This window comes from Meles meles, chromosome 6 (genome assembly GCF_922984935.1).
Source record: "Meles meles chromosome 6, mMelMel3.1 paternal haplotype, whole genome shotgun sequence".
Taxonomy (NCBI): domain Eukaryota; kingdom Metazoa; phylum Chordata; class Mammalia; order Carnivora; family Mustelidae; genus Meles; species Meles meles.
Window position 1 is genome coordinate 139,927,609 of NC_060071.1, and position 22,269 is coordinate 139,949,877.

The window sequence follows — 22,269 nt, forward strand, 5'->3', positions numbered from 1 at the left end:
AGAGGGGAGGATTCAGTGAAATAATCTAGATGACGCTCTCAGCCCTGCCTGGCACATGGTAAGTGCTCAGTATGTTGATCATAATTCCAGAGGCTGCATTTTCCCCTCAGCCGTTAGCTCCACAATTTGCGATCTGCGATCTTGTACTTTCGAGTATAAATAATCTTGTGCTTGCATTCTCAGTGTCTTAGTCCTGTTCTCTCCGATTGTGCTGTAGGTATTTAAAATTCAAAGTGCGATGTATACATAAGGTGAGAAGAGTTCAACGTTGAACTACAAAGGAAAGTTGCTCTCCTTTACCCTAAACCCTGAGTTTACGTCTTAGAAGCAAGTGAAATTAAGATATGGGGGTCTGTTTTGTTTTGTTTCTTGTCTCCTTAGATAATTTTTTTTCTGTAAAAACACAGAAATCCCAGTAGAATTCTGGACAACAGAATTTGTCGTCTTCCATCTTCTGCTCCCTACCTCCCTCTCCCACAAATCACGTACAATATAGGACTTTGTATGTAGCATTCCCAATGTTTGGCAGCAATTCTCTGTTTCCTTGAAATCTTGCCTTTTCTTCTTTTTCTTCTTTTTTTTTTTTTTTCCTTTATAGAGAGAGCAGGGGGAGGGGCAGAGGGAGAGCGAGAATCTTAAGCAGGCTCCACACTCCGGACATCGGGCTTGATCTCACGACCCTGAGATCATGACCTGAGCTGAAATCAAGAGTCAGATGCTTAACCCACCGAACCACCCAGGCGCCCTGAAATCTTGCATTTTCTATCCCTAGTCCCTTTCTGGATGGACTTGAACTCCTCTACTGAACAAACTGGGAGGTGTACCTTGGACCTCAGATAGTCAGAAGCCTAACGTCCGCCTCTGGCATTTTGCCAGCCGGGGAGGCTCTGACTCTCTAGCTGGGACCTGATGCATACCCGTGGGGCCGTGGGGCCCAGGAACTGGCTGCTCTTGTAACCCAGACCTGTTTCTGCAGATCCCCGTGACTGCTTGCCCCCTGATGTGCCCGATCAGGCAACGTAACAGGAAAAAGTATCAGTGAAAAAAGAAGACGTTATCCCAGATTGCACAGTGTAGATGCGACTGCTTTTTCCGTCTGCGCGATTTGCCTATTCCCGTCTGCGTACCTCATCGTCTCCTGCCATTTCAGTCCATCTGGATACATTTTATTTTTGTTTGTTTCTGCATTCTGGTAACCTTCCGAATCCAAGAAGGAGGAGAAAAAGATTGTAGTTGGGGGAAACAACAGTAGTCTTCAGTTTCCAGTTCCGTAACTCACTTTTGTGCTTATGGGTAAGGTTAGAGCTTAAACGAACCTTAGAGCCGTGACCACGAGACGTTGAGTGATTTGCCAGAAGTCAGGCTGCTGGGATGCCTGGTCTCGTGACAGCGTCCTGCCTTTCAGGCGCCCCCAGGCCCTGACAGTGGGGACCTGTTAACTCTGTCGCGTTTCCCAGTTGGGTCCCCAGGACTGTGGACAACAGCGGAGTGAGGATCTCCACATCCCCCGAGGAATCAGGGATGTCTGGCTCATAGCCCCCGAGGTCACGGCTGAGCAGCCAAGGCTGCGTCTTGTCGTTTCTTCCCTGGGTTGTCTAGAAGAGACGGAGGGTTCAGGCTCCGCCGGGTGTTCCAGTTCCCGAGGAGAAGAAACCGTAGAGATGCCCCACCCCTCCCCCCAGCTGTACTGAGAGTTAATTGACACGAACACTCTGTGAGTTTAAGGTATATGATTTGACGCATGTACACATTGCAAGATGGTTACCACAGCCGGCTTAGTCAACATCCGTCACCTCACATGGTTCCCACTTCTTGGTGCGGGGAGAACGTTTAAGATTTATTCTTCCTGGCAGTTTTTAAGTCTATAATACAGGATTGGTTTTTTCTAAAGATTTTATTTTATTTTAATTATTTTTTTAAAATTTTATTTATTTATGTGAGAGAGATGGAGAGTGAGAGGGAGGTGAGGGACAGGGAGAAGAAGCAGGCTCCCTGCTGAGCAGGGAACCCGAGGCGAGGCTCGATCCCAGGACTCTGGGATCATGATGTGAGCTGAAGGCCGACCCTTAATGACTGAGCCACCCAGGAACCCTTAAGATTTTATTTTTAGGTAATCTCTGCAGCCAACACGGGGCTTGAACTCACACCCCCAAGATGAAGAGTCATAGCCAGCCAGGCACCCCAGTACAGTGTTGTTCACTATAATTAGTCACTGTATGATACGTTAGAACCCCCAGAACTCACTCATCTTTTAATGGGAAGTTTGTTACTCTTTGGCCAGCATCTCTCCACTTCCCCTACCCTTCAACCCCTAACAACACCATTCTGCTTTGTTTCTGTGAGTTTGCCTTTTTTGCCTTCCGCATGTAAGTGAGATCACACTGTATGTGTCTTTCTGAGTCTGACTTATTTCACTTGGCAGAATGTCCTCAAAGTCCATCCATGTTTTCGTAAATGGCAGGATTTCCTTCTTTTTTAGGACTCAGACTCCATTGTATGTGTATATACAGCATGTCTTTATCTATTCGTCCATAGATGGATGCTTGGATTGTTACTGTATCTTGGTTATTGCGAACAAGGCTGCGTGAACTTGGGGATGCAGATATGTCTTGGAGATAGGATTTCATTTCATTTGCATATACCCCAGAAGTGGGATTGCTGAATCATATGGTAATTCTACTTTAACATTTTTTCTAAAGATTTTATTTATTTATTTGACAGAGACACAGCGAGAGAGGGAACACAGGCAGAGGGAGAGGGAGAGGGAGAAGCAGGCTCTCTGGTGAGCAGGGAGCCCGATGCGGGGCTTGATCCCACGACCCGGGGATCACGACCTGAGCTGAAGGCAGATGCTTAATGACTGAGCCACCCAGGCACCCCTCTACTTTTAATTTTTTGAGGAACCTCCATACTGTTCTCCATAGTGGCCACAATAGTTTACATTTATACCATTGGTGCACAAAGATTCCCTTTTCTTTACATCCTCACTAACACGTTATCTCCTACTTTTTGGTAATCACTGTCCTAGCAGATGGGAGGTGGTATCTCATTGTGCTTTTGATTTGCATCTCCCTGATGATTAGTGATATTGAGCATCTTTTCATGTATCTTGTATTGTGTGTCTTCTTTGGGAAAGAAGGTTCTCTGCCCATTTTTTAATCAGATTGAAAAACATTTTTATTTCCTAAGTAGTTAGCGCCTTGCTCTCTGTGCTTAGGGATAGGAATCCCGTGGTGTATCAGTAACCATCTCTCTGTCATTGTCCGTTCTCCTCTCTCCTTCAAACTCATAAAATTAATCATGAATTAGTGTCTTTCCCAAGTGCATGTCAGTTGGTGACAAAGAAGGGTGACCCATCAAGTCCCATGGATGGTAATGAAAAATCAACTTAAAATGTTTCCAAAATAAGATGACTTAAGATTATTAGTGACATTATCTGATTTTTCCCCTTAGCTTATTACTCGTGGTGACAGCAATAAATGGCCTTCCATTTTCCCTCCCCCAGGATTCCCAGAGATGGGATGAGGGGTCATCGTATTTTGTGCTCGGTGCTACAGAATTGTATTTGGAGCAGTATTTATCTAAGCCGTTGCAGGCAGAGGTGATGGGAGCCCCGTTGTACAGGAGAGGAAGCTGAGTTTCAGAGAGGTTTATTGTGTTGCCTGAGAATGCACAGCTTTAGAAATTAGTGGGTCCTAAACTCAAGTCCAGGCTCTCTGGCACTCGTTACTGGTCTTCTCTGTTCTTTAGGAACAGATTGTATTAGAAGACTCTATTCTAGCACCTTGTTCTGTAGGATGGACCCTGCGACTAACAGAGCTAACCCTGGCTTTTGAAACCTGGTCTCGAGGCCTTTGTGGGCCGGATCATCCCCAAATCTGGAATTGCCGGGAGGGGATCCTTCACTGTTCCAACCCAGGGGCCTGCCGGTTCTCAAATGCACAGGAGCGGAAGGCTACTGTCTCATTTCCTCTCGCCCCAGGGCCCCTCCAGAAGCATAGTGTGAATCTTAGCCATCATCCTGTAGCCTCAGCCTTGCCTCTTGTTAGTGTCCTTGTATACAGCTGTCCAAAAGTTGGCCTGTGACTATTTGACTCTTGTTTTTGCTTATGTTGCTATTGTGGTTTTGCTTTTGTTTGAACAAGGGAAATATGGATAGATTTCAGGTAAATTCACAGATGCTTATTTATGGAATTAAAGTTTTTTAAGTTTTGGTTTAGAGAGAGAGTGTGCATGAGTAGGGGGAGGGGCAGAGGGAGAGGAGAGAGAGGATCTCAAGCAGACTCTGCACCATGGCTCGATCCCATGACCCCGAGATCATGACCTGAGCAGAAACTGAGAGTCGGATGTCCAACGGACGGAGCCATCCAGGCACCCCCATGGAATTTTAAAATTCTTAACCAGGAAAGTAATGTAAATATTCAAAAAGGGTTTGGACAGATTTGTTAATATCCAAGCCCCGTGTGGTTTATTCGGATGTCAGGACTCTCAGCTGCCGGTCCTCTTGGAGGTGAGCAAGCCCTCCAGGGGCGTTGCCTCGGCAGCCCAGTTTGTAACCAGATGGCCTGGGTCGGACCAGCATGGCAGTCGCCCCCTCACCCCACACGGAGGACGGCACACACACTAGGAGTGCCCACTTCTATTTTTAGATTAATGTCGTGACGGAGAAGTTCGACTTTCCATCCTTCATCCCTTAGTGCTCCGAGTTGAATCGATGGCTTATGGCACAGCCCCCAGACTCTTACTATGAGTGAAGCTTCCCAGCTGTTCCCGTGTCCCGCCTTGCAAAGAGGATTTTGACTTTGCTGCCACCAGTAATTTTGAGGTGCTGTGACAGGAGGAAAGCAGAGGGGATGGGAGAGGAATCGTGCAAATCCATCCTGACAGAAATGTTTTTTGGAAAGGCATTTTCAGCAGGAAAGTCACGTTTCTTTACGTGAGGTCAACAAACAGAAGAGAAATGGGGGATTGGCAGAAGTTTCTGTGGAGCATATGAGCCCTCTGGTGCCTGGCAAAATAAGTAGAAAGTCCAACTAATTTTAATTTACTTTCAGATGCTGCCAGTCCCCCCACCAACCCCCATTGGACTCATTTCTGTCCTATGAACTTTACATGTAAGGCTGGCTTTGTGTGCAAGGTTCTAGGTCATATGGACAATGAATTTGGCCGATTTTAGGCTCCTCAGAAGCTTTTTTGGTGCTTGATTTGATATGCAGTACATTGGAGGAGAGTCTGGGAATGGGAAGGTCACTGATAGCGACCCTGTAGGAAGAGTATGAATGTCCCTCCTCAGGAAAAGGGACATATTCTAAGACCTTTCCCCACTGGGAGGTTTCCTGAGGGCAGGACAGAAGGCATTTGAGCATTTTTCCAGCAGTTTCTGGGTATACCCATTATGCCTACCTGTTGTAGTTTTGAAATGTTGGTGAGATCTGGAGCCGAGAAAGAATTCTTGAGACTTCTTTGGTGCGAAAAGGGTGGTTTTATTAAAGCACAGGGACAGGACCCAGGGGCAGAAAGAGCTGCTGCACTAGGGTTATGGGGGGTGGGGGGGGCTAATCATGTACTTGGGAGTTGGGGAGGTAAGGAAATAGGGAGGTGTCCAAAAGGACCTTCATGGGTCCAGGAAGATTTATAGGATACCGGAGGGCTGACTGTTGCCGAATTAAAGTGTTTTTCCTTCTAGTAAGGCACTAACATTAAGACAGTTGGGAGCTTTCTGGAGGAGTGTTATGCTGCCTGTCTCCGGTCCTTGTCAATGGGCTGCAGGTCATTAAGAAATTTAATCTTGTTTACTCTCCCTTCTGCCTCTGGTTCCCACATCACTCATGGATGGGAGAGTGATGTTAGGGCGCCAGGAAATCGAGTTATGGCTCTCTGAAAGCCAGGCTGTTGGTAAGAATGCTTTTCCCCCGTCAGTCACTCAGACACTGGTACCCCGGATGGAGACTCATGTCATACAGGACTGTGACCTGTATCAGTTAACTGTTGGTTTTTCCCTTTGTTTTAGGGTGGTCATGGGTGCCTGAGGAATATCACACAGATCCCACGGCCAGGGCGGGGTTGGTTGCAGGGGGTCCCCTTGTGCTTTGTCCTCAGTTTGCCTTGTGCTCCCTCGTCATAACTTTCCAGGGAGCAGGGAAGGGAGCAGCCGCGGACTGGCTGCCCTCTGGAAGCTGAGGTGGACCGCCTTGAGAATCTCTGTGGTTCCGAGTTTGCCCCACCACAGTAAGATCCTTGGCTCCATCGCACGGGGTAGGATCTGTAGGGTCATCTTTGGAGGTAGGCCAGGAAGGTACAGGCACAAACCTCGTCTCGCCCATCCCAGTGGGCTTGGAGGTGGAAGGAAGGGACTCAGAAAGGCGGCCATAGCATGGACAGGAAGCCCGTGAGTCAGAGCAAAGCTAGTCCTAGCCTGAGGCTTCCTTGAGATTGGCCTCTCCCGACTCTTAGATGGGAGGTTAGGGAGTGACTCATAGGAAATTTTAATGTGTGTTTCTAAGCTTTCCAGGACTATTAAGGACCTGTGGCTCAACATGGCAACTCCCATTGTTTTGAGCCTTTGTGGTTGGGCTTCCTTGCCTGCAAGATGATGGCGATGGTTTTCTGTGGTGGGTCGTGCTGCTTCTTCCTCGGCCCTAAAATCTTTCCTCCTCTGCGATGCCCGGGGTGAAGCACGGGCTGTAGAGCCGGGGGTGTTTGTGTAGTGCGTAGGTTAGGACTCTCAACCGGCAGGTCCTTGTGAGGCAGTGACGTGCCCGTGATTACGCGGACGCTGTAGGAAATGCAACACATCCCTTCAGTGTATATGTAACGTAGACATCACTTCCAGCACATTCTTTCCACCCTCCAGAGCCGTACCACGGAAACATGCCCAAACAGCCAGAACAGGGTGATGCCGCATGGAATCACGTGCCAAGCGTGCGTGAGATGGTGTCCGAAGAGGGCAGATTTTCTGCCAGGCGTCGATGGAGGAGTTCGGTCTTAAAGAGGGAGTGAGCAGCAGGGTGGTGGGCCACGGGGGAGGGCGGTGCTGTGTTCAGCGGCGGCTAAGTGTTTATCCATGCTGTGCCTCTGTTGCTCGGGTTTTGTTTTTTGTTTGTTTGTTTGTTTGTTTAAAAGTTTATTTATTTGAAAGAGAGAGAGAGAGAGGGAGAGCTCGTGCGCACGGGAGCCCAAGCAGGGGGCGGGGCAGAGGGAGAGAGAGTAGCAGGCTCCCCGCTGAGCTGAGCCAGGAGCTCCATCCTAGGACCCCGGATCACGGCTGGAGCTGAAGGCTTAACCAACCGAGCCACCCGCATGCCCCTGTCGCTTGGGTTCTCTAGGATAGTCCCACACTGGGACTATTGAACAGGAAAGCCTTGTCCCCAACCAGTTGAGTCTTCCATATGGAACCAGCTCTCATCTCCCATTGGCTGGGGAGCCGAGCGTGGTGGAGTGTTACAGGCTCTGAGTCAGGCAGATCTGGCTTTGGGCAAAGTCCTCAACCTCTGAGCCCATTTCCTCTTCCGTAAAATGAGGATAATCCTGGTATTTACTCATACCATCGTCACGGGCGTGAAATGAAATTATGCACGTAAGCCCTTCGCAAAATGCCTGGTACAAAGTAAATGCCCAGTAAAAGGGAGCTTTTCTTTTTTTGAGATTACCGTTTCCGAGAGCAGCTGCTTCCCTGCTAGCAGCAGATGTGAGAAGACTCACAAGTAGACTCACAAGTGTGCTACCAACGGTTTCCGTTACTGGTGCTTCAGAACAAACCGTTCCAAACGAGAACCATTTCACCATGCTCATGGAGACCAGGCTGGGAATTGGGAAAGGGCTCGGCAGGAGTGGCTTAGTTCCTGCTTCTCAGCTGGGACAATTTGGAGGCTCTAGGTGAGGCTGCAAATGGACGCAGGAAGTATCAGAAAGACTCAGTCACACATATGTCTGGTGCCTAGGCTCGGGGGACTGGAAGGCCACGGCTGCTGGCCGTGGTGTCCACGTGTAACCCCTCCAAGCGTGGCTGGCTCGGGGCTCGTGGTCATCTTATGTGGTGGCTCAAGGCTTCAGGCACCAGTGTTGCCACGAACACGGCAGAAGCTCCATCATCTTTCCTGATCCGGCTTGGGAGTCGCGCCGTGTCACTCCCACGGCATTCCAGTCCTTACCGTGAGTCTCAGGCCCGCTGAGGTACAGAGGGGACAGAGACCCTCCTCTCAGTGGAAGGGGAGTCCAGATCACGTCGGAGATGGTGTGCTGTTTTGAAAATGCAACCTTTCCTGCCTGCCATGGGAACTCAGGTGGCAGAGCGTGGGGATGCGGGGTCGTGGAGGGCCCGGGCAACAGCAGCACCCCGAGCCCGCGTAAGAAGGAAGAATGACTGTTAGTTGACACAGCCGTCAAAGGTGCGATGTGCTGCCTGTCTGTGGATTCTTCGGGTCCGGTTGGTAGCCGGGTGTTTCCGAGGCACGACAGACACCTGGCAGCCCTTCTCAGGGACGTGAGACCCTGCCGTGGGACTGGGCAGGGTAGGCCGGCCTTCGTGGAGAGGTCCTTCAGTGAGGAAAGCGGGGACCCAGACGGTCTCCCTCCGCCTTCTGGTTTCCTGGTGGGGACATCTGTGTCTGGACCAGCTCGGGGCGAGAGTCCCAGCCGTGCTGTCTGAGCCTGCCCTGCACAAGATGGCGGTTGCCGCAGGTGCCCAAGTTGAAACAGTCCTATTTTCGGATGTTGGAGAGAGCAAGGTGTCCAGCAAACACACGCTGGGAAGTTTGGCCGGAAAGAAGGCACCGATCTGTCTGTTTTAATCACAAGAAGCTCGGCTCTAGGAGAAGCTTTCCTCAGCAGCATGAGAGAGGTGGGAAGGGGGTCCCGCGTCCAAAGAGAAGATGAAAATGCGGTTGCCATGGGAAGCCAGGGCGGGTTAAAGGGGTCGTTGAAAAATAGCTTGAAGCAGGCTGAGAATTGTGCTGTGTCTCTTGAGACCAGCCACGGTCAGTCTGTAAATACGAGTTTGCTATCCCGTCCCCCCTCCAGTGCAACAGAGCAGCAGAAATCCGACCGTCATGCTGTATCGGGTCGCCAAGAGTTGGTGGGTGTATGTTGTCACAGAGGGAGGGGGGACAGAACCTCTAAAACTCCTCTACTCCCTGAACACTCATGCCTTCCCGAAAGATTGATGACACACAGGTCCCTAGCCGGAGTGACTGGGTGATGTGAAGCCAGAGAGAGTTCTAGGACCCCTGCCTCCCCCCTCTCTGCTTTCCTAGTGCTTATCCTCATACGTTTGACCATTTAACATGAAGTCCGCTCACCCCACTGACTTCACTGCTGTTCCTTCTGAGGGGTGTGACTCGAAGGTGACCAGTGCCACCCTGGGTTTGCAGAGTCCAGCCTGCCAACTCTAAGCACACTCTCCACTAATTCTTTTTTTTTTCTTTTGAAGATTTCATTTATTTATTTGACAGAGAGAGAAAGAGAGAAAGACAGCGAGAGAGAGAACACAAGCTGGGAGAGTGGGGGAGGGGGAAGCAGGCTCCCCCTGAGCAGGGAGCCCGATGCGGGGCTCGATCCCAGGACCCTGGGATCATGACCTGAGCTGAAGGCAGAGGCTTTAACCCACTGAGCCACCCAGGCGCCCCTAGACAATATATTCTTAAGAAAAAAAAAAAGTCTGAAAAAAAAATCTGATCAAACTGTGTGTTTTTACATACTAATGTTTTACTAAAATATATTCACATATATTAAATTTTGCCTGCTACATCTTTTTTATATATGTATTTTAAAGTGCATATATAATATCTATTAAAAAGCCAAATCGTATCACAAGGTTTAGAATAAAAAACAAAGGTCTCCTGCTCTGTCCTGTCTTACTCCTGAGTCTTCCTCCTGGCTGGTGATCTTCTTGAGGGGAGGTGCCAGTTTAATTTATATTTGAACACCCTGTACTTAGCGCTGTGCATATGGGCTCTCTTAACGGGGCTCTTTAAAGAAAAGAAAAAACAGATTTAAGTCAACACTTATTATAGAACATGACATACTCCTTAAAAAACATGCAGCTGAAATGTGTCAAGTTGATTCATTTTATAGACGCTTGGAGAGGCTGTCCAAATCCTTGGCCGCATCGTATGGAGATTTTATTGACTGGAATGTTGCTTTTGGTTTAGATTTTCCATTTTAATATGTCTTTTTGCTCCAAGAAATGTTGTAGTAGTGGAATTGAGCCTTGTATCTGTTAAATTAGGTTAGCTAATGAGAAAAAAGATCCCCAAAGTAACAATGGGTGAAAGAAGTCTCTCTCTTTTTTTTTTTTTTTTTGTATGTCAAAGTCTGGCGGGAGACAGCCCATGATTAGCAGGGTAGCTCCCTTCCACAAGCCCTAGACCCCTTCCCATTCATAGCTCTGCCAACATTGGGGCAGGATCTTACCCTTGAGGCCCAAGGTGGCAGCTAGATATGCAGCCATCACATCTGTGTTCCAGGCAGCACAATGGAAGGAGGGATGAAGAAGATCCAAAGGCCATGAGCCGAGAACTCTTGATATTTCTAAGCTACCTGGTTGTGCTTTGGAACAGGGAGGACGGGAAACATAGTTAACGTGACATGTGGCCAGGCGCCCCTCCTGTACATGAGGGTTCTGTCACTATGGGATGAGGGGCGAATAACCACGGAAGGGCGACTTGCAGTCTGGGTCACAGCTTTCAGGCCGCTTTCCTATCATTAATCCCTTGTTAGTCCTTCCATGATATGTTGCCAGGGTTGCTAACGTAGCAATTCTTTTCTGCTGTGTTTTCAATTTGTTTTCTCTTCCTCATGGAACGCTGCTGACTCTGTCCTTCTGTTTTAACCCTTCCTTGGAGATTTCTCTCCCATCCACTCCTCTGGAGCTGGAGGATTTGAGACGCTGGCCTGGATGTGAGCTGATGGCCGACAGGTAGACCTTTTCATCAAGGGCAGTAGCCTTCTGCTTTCTGCCTCTCTGGCTTCCGGTTGGATCAGTGGCGGCTACAGATCTCTGGGCGTGGGGCTGCTGCGCGGTCCTTTTGAGTCTAAGTTGTTGGCAGGAAGTATAAATATTCGAATGTCTGTTTTTCAGATGTAGATGCTGTGTGTTGATTAATACAAACCGGATTGAAAGTGGGTCTTTCTCTGTGGGTATTTTAATACGGTGGGTTGGTTGGGACACTGATTGGGATTTCCTTCAACCCTGGGTTATGTCCTGGCTCTGCCTCTTACCACCCATGGACCAGCCTCTGAACTGTGGTCTCCACAGCTGATTGAGCCTTCCCGGCTTACTGAGAGAATTCCGATTATGGATGCAAATCACTTAGCCCAGTGCACAGCAAGCGCGGAAGCTCCCAGAAACATTAGCTCTGGTGAGGGTTTTCTTCTTAACCTTAAAAGTACATTGACCGTCGGAGAAGCGTTTACTTGAAAGCTGGAAGGACCTATTTCAAGAGGTGGGGAATCACTGCTGTAGCTCTCTTGGCGGGTTTGGGAGGCACTCTCTAAACGGATTCGATCAGAGACCTTTGTCGATAACCTTCTCGGGTTAGGGGCGTGTAAAGGGAAGCCATCGTGGTTCGGTTGTGCTCCAGCTCTGGGTCACCGCACAAGGTCACTGTGCTGAGTGCTCTTTGGCTGTGCCCCGAGCGCTTTCACACACCCTGTGGTTTCCTCTTCCACACCCAGAGAGAGAGGATCCTAAGCCCGCCCCTTTCTCTCGCCCTTCTGTGGCTCTTGTGACAAGGCCTTCTGGCTGCCCGTGCTGAGTGTTGCTGGGAAGGTCAGTGTGGCTGGCTGTGCCTGTGGAACCCGGTGGAACTCTGCTGACCTTGCTGGGCCAGCTGGGGCCTCGCTGGCTGCGTCTCCCGGCCGTCTCCCGCCTGCACCGTGCCTGCTGAGGCCGGGAGTCAGGGAGTCTAGGTGCTGGATCATTTGCCTTCGTAAGCAAGTCTGATCTCTCCTGTTCCTGCTTGGAGGGACGGAGTGGCTGGGACCAGGGGCCAGGAGAGGCCAGGAGATGCCGGCTGGCCCCGCTCCCACTGCACGCTAGTGGTCCGTGAGGCAGGCCCTTCCAGGGGGCTCTGCTTTCAGGGAGTTACAGACTCTGAGATGGTCAGAAGTGGGGAACAGTGGCCTGGTGCAGGTCGCCCAGGGGTCGAGCCAGAACGAGACGTTCTAGGCTTTCAGCTCCTGTTCTTTTCTTTCTGCCTCGTTGCAGCTCAGACATTGTTCCCGCGCAGGCAGGAGGGAGGGGACGCTGTGGCGGGGAGCTGGTGGTCGGACTGCGCTTTGGCAGGAACGAGCGGGAGCCCCGATTTCGTGTCACTGGAGAGATGGAAGAACTAAGCCAAGGAAAGTTCCCTTGCAGGCCGCCCTTGGGTACAGACCATACCAGTTGGCTTCTCCCTATACCGAGAAAACAAGCAAAACTGAGGCAGGACCCTGGGCTAGGCTGGCTGATTGGACACAGGCACGGACTGCGGCTGCTGGTGCTCGGTTCTCAGAATCTGGTGGAAACCGCAGGAGCTCCCGAGGCCGGCGGGAGAGGAGGCCACGGCAGCCTAGTTTGGGAAGGTGGGAAACAGGTAACTAGCCGACTTAGGAAATTGAGAAAGCCCATTTCAAGCTGACAGTAAGGAAAGCAAAGAACCTGTCAGTTTATATCCAGCTGCCTGAAAAGCCCAGCAAGGGCCATCAGGAGGCAGCTGGGACGAAGCAGGGTCCCCAAGCAACCAAGACTGGGCAGCAGTGGTTCAGCATGCCCTGCAGTCCTGTGGACCTGTCTTCTCTAGTCCATGCCGCCCGACCGCCTCTCCTTTTTGGGGGGGGTGGGTGTAAACCGTTTCTGGATGGGGTCCGGGCACAGTGGAGGGTATAGGTGCTTTATAAGAAAAGGAGGGATGAAGTGAGTGTCTTCGGGCCGATGCCTGCATTCCGAGACCACCTCGGCCCTCCGCGTGACGGGCTTCCCAGCACTCTGGTGGTCAGGACTCGCTTTCCCTAGCCGTTCGGAGATATTCTGGCCTAGGCTGGCCCGGATCTCCCCACCATCAAGCTCAAGGTTGACAGACTCCTCCTGTGCGCTGGGAGGTTCTAGTCGGCTTTGGGTCCCTCACACCTCGCCCTGCCTGTTTACCGTGGCAGAGTCACAAGGAAGGAGAATCCTAACGAGCGCCCGTGTACTGCCCAGTGTCGACACTGGCCAACTCGCGGGAAATCTGCTTTCTTCTGTCATTCCACTCATTCCCCAGCCCTGATTATTGTGAAGGGAATGTGTGAAGGAAAATTCCAATGAAATATGAATCATTTCATATTTTTGGTAAATATTTCAGTAGGTACTTTAAACCATAAGGACTTCTTTTTAAAAACCAAAGCACAATTTGGCTCTCAGTCGTGAGCAGACAACCAAGGATTGCTGGGACCCTGAGCAAGATCACATTAGAGGCCAAAGCACAAACAGGAAAAGCAGCTAAAGCAAACTGCGCTGGGAGAAAACGAAGTGAAAAAGAACCATCAGTGATACACTCAGGTAGAAGAAAAGACTGTGCCCATATTACAAAAAGAGCTGTTACACAGATACATTCGTGTCAATCCCCCCAAAAAGAAAAAATTCGGAGAAGGAAAAAGAGTAATTAAAACCATGATAGGAAAATGAAAAACCCAATAGACGGGTTCGAAGGTAAAATGATGATATCTCTGAAAGAAGAGGAAAAAGATAAAAAGGTGGGAAAAATTGAGGAGAAAAGATCAGAAGATTGAAGGACCAGTTTAGAAAGCCCAATATCTGAATAATGGATTCTAGAGAGAGACCACAGAAATGCATGCGAGGAAATTAACAGTAAAATACTTCAAGAAAATTCTCTGTAACTTAAAGACATGATTGTGTAGATTTCAAAGTACTCACTAAGTTCCCACCTCAAGCCACATCCCTCTACAACTTCAGACCACAGGGGACCAAGAAGAGAGTAGAAATTTCCCAAAGGATAAAGAAGCATCACTTACAGAGTATCAGGAAGCAAAATGGCTTGAGACTTCTTAACAGCAGTGTTGGAAGCAAGAAAATGATGCATAATGTCTTCGGAATTATGAAGGGAAATCTCTAATCATTTTTATACCAAGTATAAGGATGGAAAAGAGACATTTCCCAACAACAACAAAAAAGAAACGTCCACGCATTCTTTTCTAAGGAGCTACTGGAGAATGCACACCACCAAAGCAAGAGAAGAAGCCGGCGAAGGGAGAAAGCGGGGTGCGGGACACAGGGACTGACACAGGAGAGCAATGAGGGGAAAGCCCCGCGGACTGGGAAGGGGGGACTCCAGGAGCGTGGCTGAGCACCAGACCTAGAGGTTGGGCAGTTGACATCCGGCAGTGTGACTCAGGGCTGTCATGGCCAACTCAGCTGCTGGTGGTGTTCCATTGATTGAACCTGAGGACTCACTGCCTGGGGGAGCCTGGTCCAGATTCTTATCTGCACTTGGCTGTCTTGCTTCATCAGCTCCTTGCCCCGCTCACTGGATAGACGAGTGTTTGCTTTGCCCAACCCAGGAACCGGAGGTAGGCCAAGGTGAATTTAGAGCGAGGAAATACGGAGGCGCTCACGCCTGTGTATGTGACCTTATTTGGAAACTGAGTCTTCGTAGATATCATCAAGTCAGGACGAGGCTGCGTTAGATGAAGACTGGCTCCAATCCAGAGACTGGTTTCTGGATAAGAAGAGGGAAATTTGGATACAAACACACAGAGATGAGAAGGCCATGCGAAGACACAAAGACACACATACACAGGGCACCCAGCCAGATGAAGACGTTGGAGTTAATGCTGCCTTGAGCCAAGGAGCGCCAAGAATTGCTGGCAGCCATCAGCAGCTAGAGGAGGCAGGGAAGGATTCTTCCTTGGAGAGAGAATGAGCTTCTGTTGTAAGCCACCATGTTTGTGGTAGTCATGTTGTGGCAGCCCCAGAAAGCTAGTATGCTGAGCTCCTTACGTACCTGCCCCTCGCTCTTTCTGAACCAAACAGTATCTTATTTAAGGATGTGTACATAGGTGGTAAAATTATAAAAAGAAGGAAAGGAATGAATGACGGAAGTCGGGAAGGGGATATGGTGAGGGAGGGACACAGGGAGCGCCTCAGGGACTGGATGGAGCCACAGGAATTTTCATCTCCTCTTCTTTAAACCAGACACACACTCTTCTGTGTGTATACATTGGACAATAAATTGGGGGAGGGGAAGAGACTAAACCAAGCAGAGCACAACCCTCAAGAGGTAGACCAGTTGCCCAGTCTGGGAGAGATGGTGCTGATTCATTCAAACTAAATGAAGGTCTGGGGACGGGAGTCCTGGCGCCAAGGTGAACGTTTAGCAGATCAGAGCCCCTTGTGCTAATGGAGATGAATAATAAATAAGAAATCTCAAAACGATAAATCATCAACAAAAGCTAAATTTACCATTACGACATATGGGAGTGTCTCCTCAGTGATGCCAAGTTTTGAGTGCCTGGCCTCCAGCTAAATGGTATTAGGTCAGACACCGAGCCCTCTGTGGCCATCCCCCCCTGAATTATTTCTGCCTCTAATAACCTAATAGGAGCTGGCGTTTTAGATGGTCTGTATGAAATGCCACTGAATCCCGTAGAAAAGTCACTCCACTCTCTATATTCATGCAGGTTCGACTTTCATTTTGTCCCAGTTTTCCTTTATTCCTTTCAACATTTCTAAATGTTTCTTTCTAACAGACAGAAGGCCCTAGGCTCAGGGTTTGACCCGTGACAGGATCTACGGTTATTTTTGTTCTCATTTTATTTGTACAGGTTAACTGATATTAGAATATTTGTGTTTTTCATTTATAATAATACAAAATTTCTTTTAGTAATTTTTAAAAAGTCAGTGTAAAGAAAAATACTAAGTAAATGGTGTATAGTTGGTATCCTGATCTGGAAATAATCATGAATTACGTTCGTGGGTTACGGAGGCTTGGAAAACTGCTTATCTTCCTGATTGTAGCAAAACGTAGGCCCCTGTTGAGGTACACTTTGTCTTCACCTAATATTCAGTTGTGTCTTGTATCTTTCCATACAGTATGTACAGAAGGTCCTTAAGGGCAGAATCATTCGCTTCTCTTCCCTGCGTCCCCCCACTTGACCTGGTGGTAGCTAGACGTATTAGTCACCAGTGAACCCTGGCTGTGGTGTTCCTCTCTCTCCAGTCTCATTTTCTTGCCTGGTACATGCTGGCTCCCCTTCATGCCTCAGGGATGGATGGTACCGGAGGGTGCCCACTTCCCCCCCCGTCCCGGGCACCCATAGGATGGGGAGGTGGGTGGTCTGAGAAGATGCACAGGCTACTTATTTAGTGAAATAAGTGACCAGTGAGGGGTCACTTCTTTCATAGAGTCTGGTTCTGTGCTGGTACCTGGAGGGAGAATAGTATGGATTGCGGAAGACAGAGAATGGGGTTTTTGCCCTCGAGGAGTCCTGTCCATCACCTTCCGGAGGAGATGATGGGACACACCTGCCTGCAGCACTTGGGAATGATTTAAAAGAAGCATATAGTGTTAAATTGTGTGATAGTGGTTTTGGGTGCTGAAGGAATAATTCAGGAAAAGGGGGAGCAGTAAAGACCAGTCTAGGCATCTGGCAAGGAACTGAAATAAGCCTGAAAGGCAATAGGATTCCTTTCTGTCCTCTGGGTGGCACAGCACATGAAGAGAGGTCTGGCTTTGGAGCCCGCCTCCATTCCTCTCTACCGCGGGCAACTGACTTAACCATTCTGTGTCTGTTTCAGCATGGGTAAGATAGGGAAAATATCTGCACCTACTTCATAGGGTCGATTTAAGGATTAACTAAGACATTGTATGCAAGGGGCATCATGCCGTACATAGCGAGGGATCAATAATGGGTAGCTAGCATTATTAATTTATCAGCCATTCCATTTATTTCTACAGCAAAACATTATTGTCTGGTTAGCATTTGTCAGCGACTCCCAGGTTTCCTACCAGTGTCTTCAGTACCTTGGATGCTGAGTCCCCTGGCTTACGCTTACGCACGAGACACTGAATCATCAGAGTAACACTAATAGCTGTAGTGTCCCGAGTCCCTGTTCGGGTGTCAGGCCCTCTGCTAGGTACTTCGTTACTATGTCGCCGTTAATCTTCATCCCCGTTTTATAGAAGTAAGAGTAGAAGGGCAGAGTTTATGAAACTTGTCCAGGGTCACATGTAGAGTGTCAAGGCTGGGATTTCAATTGTCTGCTTTTTGGGTTTTTTCTGATTCATACTGACTCTTGTTACCATCACCCTATACCCATGATGTCGTCCTAAATTGAACTTGGCTTCCTCAAAGGGCTTTGCCTTTCAGCTTCAGTCAAGGGTGCTACCATTCTACTTGTCACCCACATTTGGAAGGCTGGGAATCTCCCCGTTCTCCATCCAAGCTCTCTGTCGGGTTAGTCAGTAAGGCTTTTAGTTCAGATGCTCCTTTTCCTCTCTGAGCCCTCCTACCTGGCCAGCCCCGCCCCCCACCCCCACATTGACTTAGGCTGGACTTGTTCTCAGCATTTGTTCCGCTGCCCTACCTGGGAGAGGTGAGCTTTACACAATACTTGGACGGACGTCATTAGATTTTGGTAAAGCACTCTTAACTTTTCTAAGTAAAGCACAACAGTTTGTTCTTGCTGTGGCTGTTTGTTGGTGGTAGAAGTTCAGAAGGGTCCAACTTCAAGGGTACGGAAGATAAGCTGCTGTGATTATAACTTTCCTTTCCCCAGGGAAAGTGTGCTGGGAGGGAACTACTCCATTCTGTTTTTAAAAGTAAAGCCTTTTTCTTTAACAAATGGGACAATTGGATAGTCCTATGCCAACCAATGAGGTTGAACACCCTCTTGTGATACACAAAAATGAACTAAGAACGGATCAATGACCTCATTATAAGAGCTGAACCGGTAAAACTCTTAAAAGAAAACATAGAGGCAAATCTTCATGAACTTGGATTTGGCAATGGAATCTTCGATGTTACATCAAAAGGATGACCAACAAAATAAAAAACACATAAAGTGGACTTCATCTAAGTTAAAAGCTTTTGTGCATCGAAGGACATTGTCACATAAGTGAAAAGACAGCCTACAGAAAGGGGAAAAATATTTGCAAGTCATCTATTTGGTAAGGGTTTAGTGCGTGGAATATATAGAAATAAGTCTTTTTATTTTATTTTATTTATTTGACAGAGAGAGAGATCACAAGTAGGCAGAGGAGGCAGGCAGAGAGAGAGGGGGAAGCAGGCTCCCCGCTGAGCAGAGAGCCCGATGTGGGGCTCGATCCCAGGACCCCAAGACCATGACCTGAGCCGAAGGCAGAGGCTTAATCCACTGAGCCACCCAGGCACCCATAGAAAGAAGTCTTATAACTCAAAACAAAAAGACGTTTCTCTTTTTTTTCCTGCATTTTTAAGATAACATATAATGTATTATTTGTTTCAGGGGTACAGGTGTGTGATTCCTCAGTCTTACACAATTCACAGCGACCACCATAGCGCATACCCTCCCCAATGTCCATAATCCAGCCACTCCATCCCACCCGCCCCCCCCCCCCAGCAACCCTCAGTTTGTCTTCTGGGATTAAGAGCAAGAAGACATTTCTTAAAAAGAGATACACAAATGACAAACAAGCGCATGGATAGAAGCCCAGCATCATTAGTCAGTAGGGAAATGCAAGTCAAAACCCCAGTGAGATACCACTCCACATCCTCTAGGATGGCTGTAATTTTGGTTTTTTTAGGTAAATAAAGGGAACAATAAGTGTGTCGAGGATGTGGAGAAATTGGACCCCTCACCCACTGCTGGTGGGGATGTAAAATGGGGCGGCTGCTGTGGGAAGCAGCAAACATGGGATTACCATCACAACGTAGTAATTCCGCTCCTCGGTGCACATCCCCAAGGACGGAGAACAGGTCTGGAAACAAGTAGACGGACCTGTGTGTGCACAGCGGCACTTCCTCACGGTAAGCAAAAGGCGGAAAGAGCTGAGATGTCTGTCATGGACAGATGGATAAACCAATTGTGGTATATGTGTACGAAGGAATATTATTCAACCATAGAAAGGCGTGCCGTGTGGCTGCAAGCTATAATACAGAGGAACCTGGAGAATGTTAGGCTGCGCGAAGTTACCAGATGCGTCACCTGTCACCTGATTCCGTTTGTGTAAAATAGCCACACAGGTAAATCCACAGAGATCGAGCGAGCACATTGGTGGCTGCTAGGGGCTGGGGAGAGGAGAGAGTGGGGAATGATGGCTGCCAGTATGGATTTCCTTTGGCGGGTGATGAAAAATGTTTTGGGACTACATGGAAATCGAGAGACGGAGCCAGAATTACTAGCTGGCTTCTGACTACAGCCTCTCCCCTTTGTTGAGGTCAGAGCCCAAAGGCCAGAGATTTTTCACTCCGATGCCGTCAGGGGTCCAGCATGTGGGGAAACTTGTTTGAAGTCACTGGATTTAAGGCAGCAGAGAGCGCTGGGAACTCAGTGGAACTGGGCGGGACCTACACCACCTAAAGGCATTCATATTCCGGCAGATCTTTCCTGGGCGGATTCTTGCCCCATCTCCATCCTGCCATCCCTCTTAAGCCATCCAACGTCTCTTCACCACGCATTCATCGTCTAAAAATCCACTCCCTGTAACAGAACCTAAACGTCTTTGCTCCCCAGCCTAGAATCTGTGAAACTCAGCTGGTTCCATATGTACCAGGAAACTGTTACCCTCCTCCCACTCACCCCGTCCCAGCACCTGGAGTTGGGGGAGGGGGGCGGCTGTTACAAGACCAGACCCCACTGGCTGGGTAAGCAGATGGGCTCACTCTGAATCTTTGGTTTCAGGGCGGCTTAGAAATGGTCCGTGGCTGGGGGCTGCCTCGTACAGGGAATGGTGAGTTTCTTTAGTGCCACTGGCCCAGCAGTTTGAGTGCATATTTGTCTGTTGTCTCTGCTGGCAGAGATGGGGAGAGGGGCACAGAAGAATCTGGAAAGAGTTTTGTTATTTGATGAGATGGAGAAAGTATTTTTTTTTAAAAATCTATCCAAGCCTCTAGAGGCTTGAATCCATTCAGCTCAGAGTGGGGAGGAGTGTGTCCGGGGAGTCAGAGGGTGTGGAGGAAGGACACCAAGTCCATTAGATCTAGGGAGGGGCTGGGACAGTTTTCTTTGTGTTTCCAGCGCTATAGCTCCTCGTCATCCCTCTCCACGGCTGGTTTTTTGAGAAGCACGTAGGACACAGAGATCTGTGGCCCACATCCTTCCAATACGTAACAGTTCAGTGGATGTTTGCGGGCTGGGGGCAGGAAGAGAAAAGTACAGCGTGTGGCTGACGGGAGGGACCTGCCTAAGGTCCTTGCCCTCAAAGTCACCTCTGAGCCCCTCCTTGGTACCCAGAGTACCACCATCACAGACCCTTTCTTTTCCTTTTTTTTTTTTTTTTAAAGATTTTATTCATTTATTTGACAGACAGAGATCACAGGTGGGCAGAGAGGCAGGCGGGGGGGGGGGGTGGGGGGTGGGGGAGAAGGCTCCCTGCTGAGCTGAGCTGAAGGCAGAGGCTTTAACCCACTGAGCCACCCAGGCACCCCAACACAGACCCTTTCTTTAGATAGTGGAAGAGTTTGAGCTGTCAGAGAATCTTAAATTGCAAAGACCTCTCAGAGAGGTAGAGGTAGAGCCTTCTTAAGAGCCCCTCAGCGGGCGTCCGTGGAGAACCAACCCAGGAAGGGTAGCCACGCCCGAGCAGGGCTCAGAACTCATGTTTTCACTGTTTACCTAGACAGAGTGGCTGGAGGAACTGAGTCAACCTTTTTTTAGTTGTTCTCTCTTCGATGGATTCCTTTCCCCACCCTCTGAACAGCAGGGCTGGGGAGAGGCTCCTTCCTTCTCTGAAATCCTGCGCAGAGAGCTCTGAATTCTCGGCCTTTCAGCGTCCAGCCCACAGGAGGCTGTGCTCACGTGGCGCCTTCAGAACCATCCTGCTTGTGGACATGGAGTTCTGGCTTCCACGTGGCCACTGCCCTCTCAGAGTTCCTTGGCTTAGCTTCCAGGACTTTAGTCAATTAGCGTTTTTTGCTCTTTTTAGGAAGATTGGCCCCTGCAAGGGGACACATATCCCTGGAACCACCTGGAGGTGGCCACCTCAGCTACCGTCTTAGGAGAGCCAAGATGGCTCCGCACAGGGGTGCTTTGGTGTTAGAAGCCGGGGGATAGGCCCAGAGTGTAACTGGTTGGGCACGTTAGTTCTTTCTTCCCGGGTCATATCCACAGAGAGCTTCGTGGGTGTGAACATGTGTGTGCCCTTTGACTTCTGCAACTTGTCAGCCCGTTCTCAATGCCTGGGGATGAGTTCCCAGGTCAAGGGCAAGCCTCTGTGCCCCAAGACACGTTTTCTTACAGGCTTAAGTAAAGTAACTTGTAGAGGTTCATGGAAACTGCCCAGGCATAGTCTGAGACCTTGGAAATCCACCACGCACCGCCATTCTTTGTAGTCTGAGAGTGCTTATGGCTCGGGGTGCCCGGGCAGACGGGAAGCCCAAGTGGGCTCTCCTCAGAAGGGTCGGCTGTGACCTCGTGGCGCCTTCCATAGGGTGTGAATGGGTTGTACGCCGTGAGGGTAAGAAAGGGCTTTTATGTCCGACTGCCTGTGTTTCAGTCCTGGCTTATTAGTTGGTATCTCAGTTTCCTCATCTTGTGGAAAGGATATGGCAATGGTACCTACCTCATAAGGTTGTTGTGAGTTAAAGATAATGCCTATAAAAGACTTGGCACAAAAATGGATGCATCGTAGGGGCGTCTTACCAAAGACGGTGGTTCGTACCATCAGGCTAGGGTAGCTGCCCAGGGAGCCTGGAGGAGAGGACGAGAGTCTGGCAGGAGGGCTCTGTGATCGTTGGTTTTCCTGTGATTGATGCAGACTTTCTGGTTTCTTCCGTGTCTTTTTCTCGCCCAGTATTGATCCTCCAGAAGGTGGAGAACGGAGACCTGAGCAACAAGATTCTGAAGATCACTGATTTCGGCCTGGCTCGAGAGTGGCACCGAACCACAAAGATGAGCGCAGCAGGGACGTATGCTTGGATGGCACCCGAAGTCATCCGTGCCTCCATGTTCTCCAAAGGCAGTGACGTGTGGAGGTAGGATCCAGAGGCTCAGGGTCCGTGCTCCCCGGGTTGATTTTGGGTGCACACACGTTTCAGGACTTGGAGAACTGAGGATGCGTAGACTCCCAGGCACCCCAGATAGGTCTAAGTGACCCC

The 22,269-nt window shown here is 49.2% G+C and overlaps 1 protein-coding gene across 1 annotated transcript in view; it reads left to right on the top strand.

The window, feature by feature from the left end:
* Positions 1-22,269, top strand: part of MAP3K9 (mitogen-activated protein kinase kinase kinase 9) — a 73,759-nt gene that overhangs the window by 19,279 nt on the left and 32,211 nt on the right. The window contains exon 3 of the mRNA XM_046008529.1: positions 21,966-22,146. Within this exon, the coding sequence (XP_045864485.1) occupies positions 21,966-22,146 (181 nt within the window). The remainder of the gene's footprint in view (positions 1-21,965; positions 22,147-22,269) is intronic.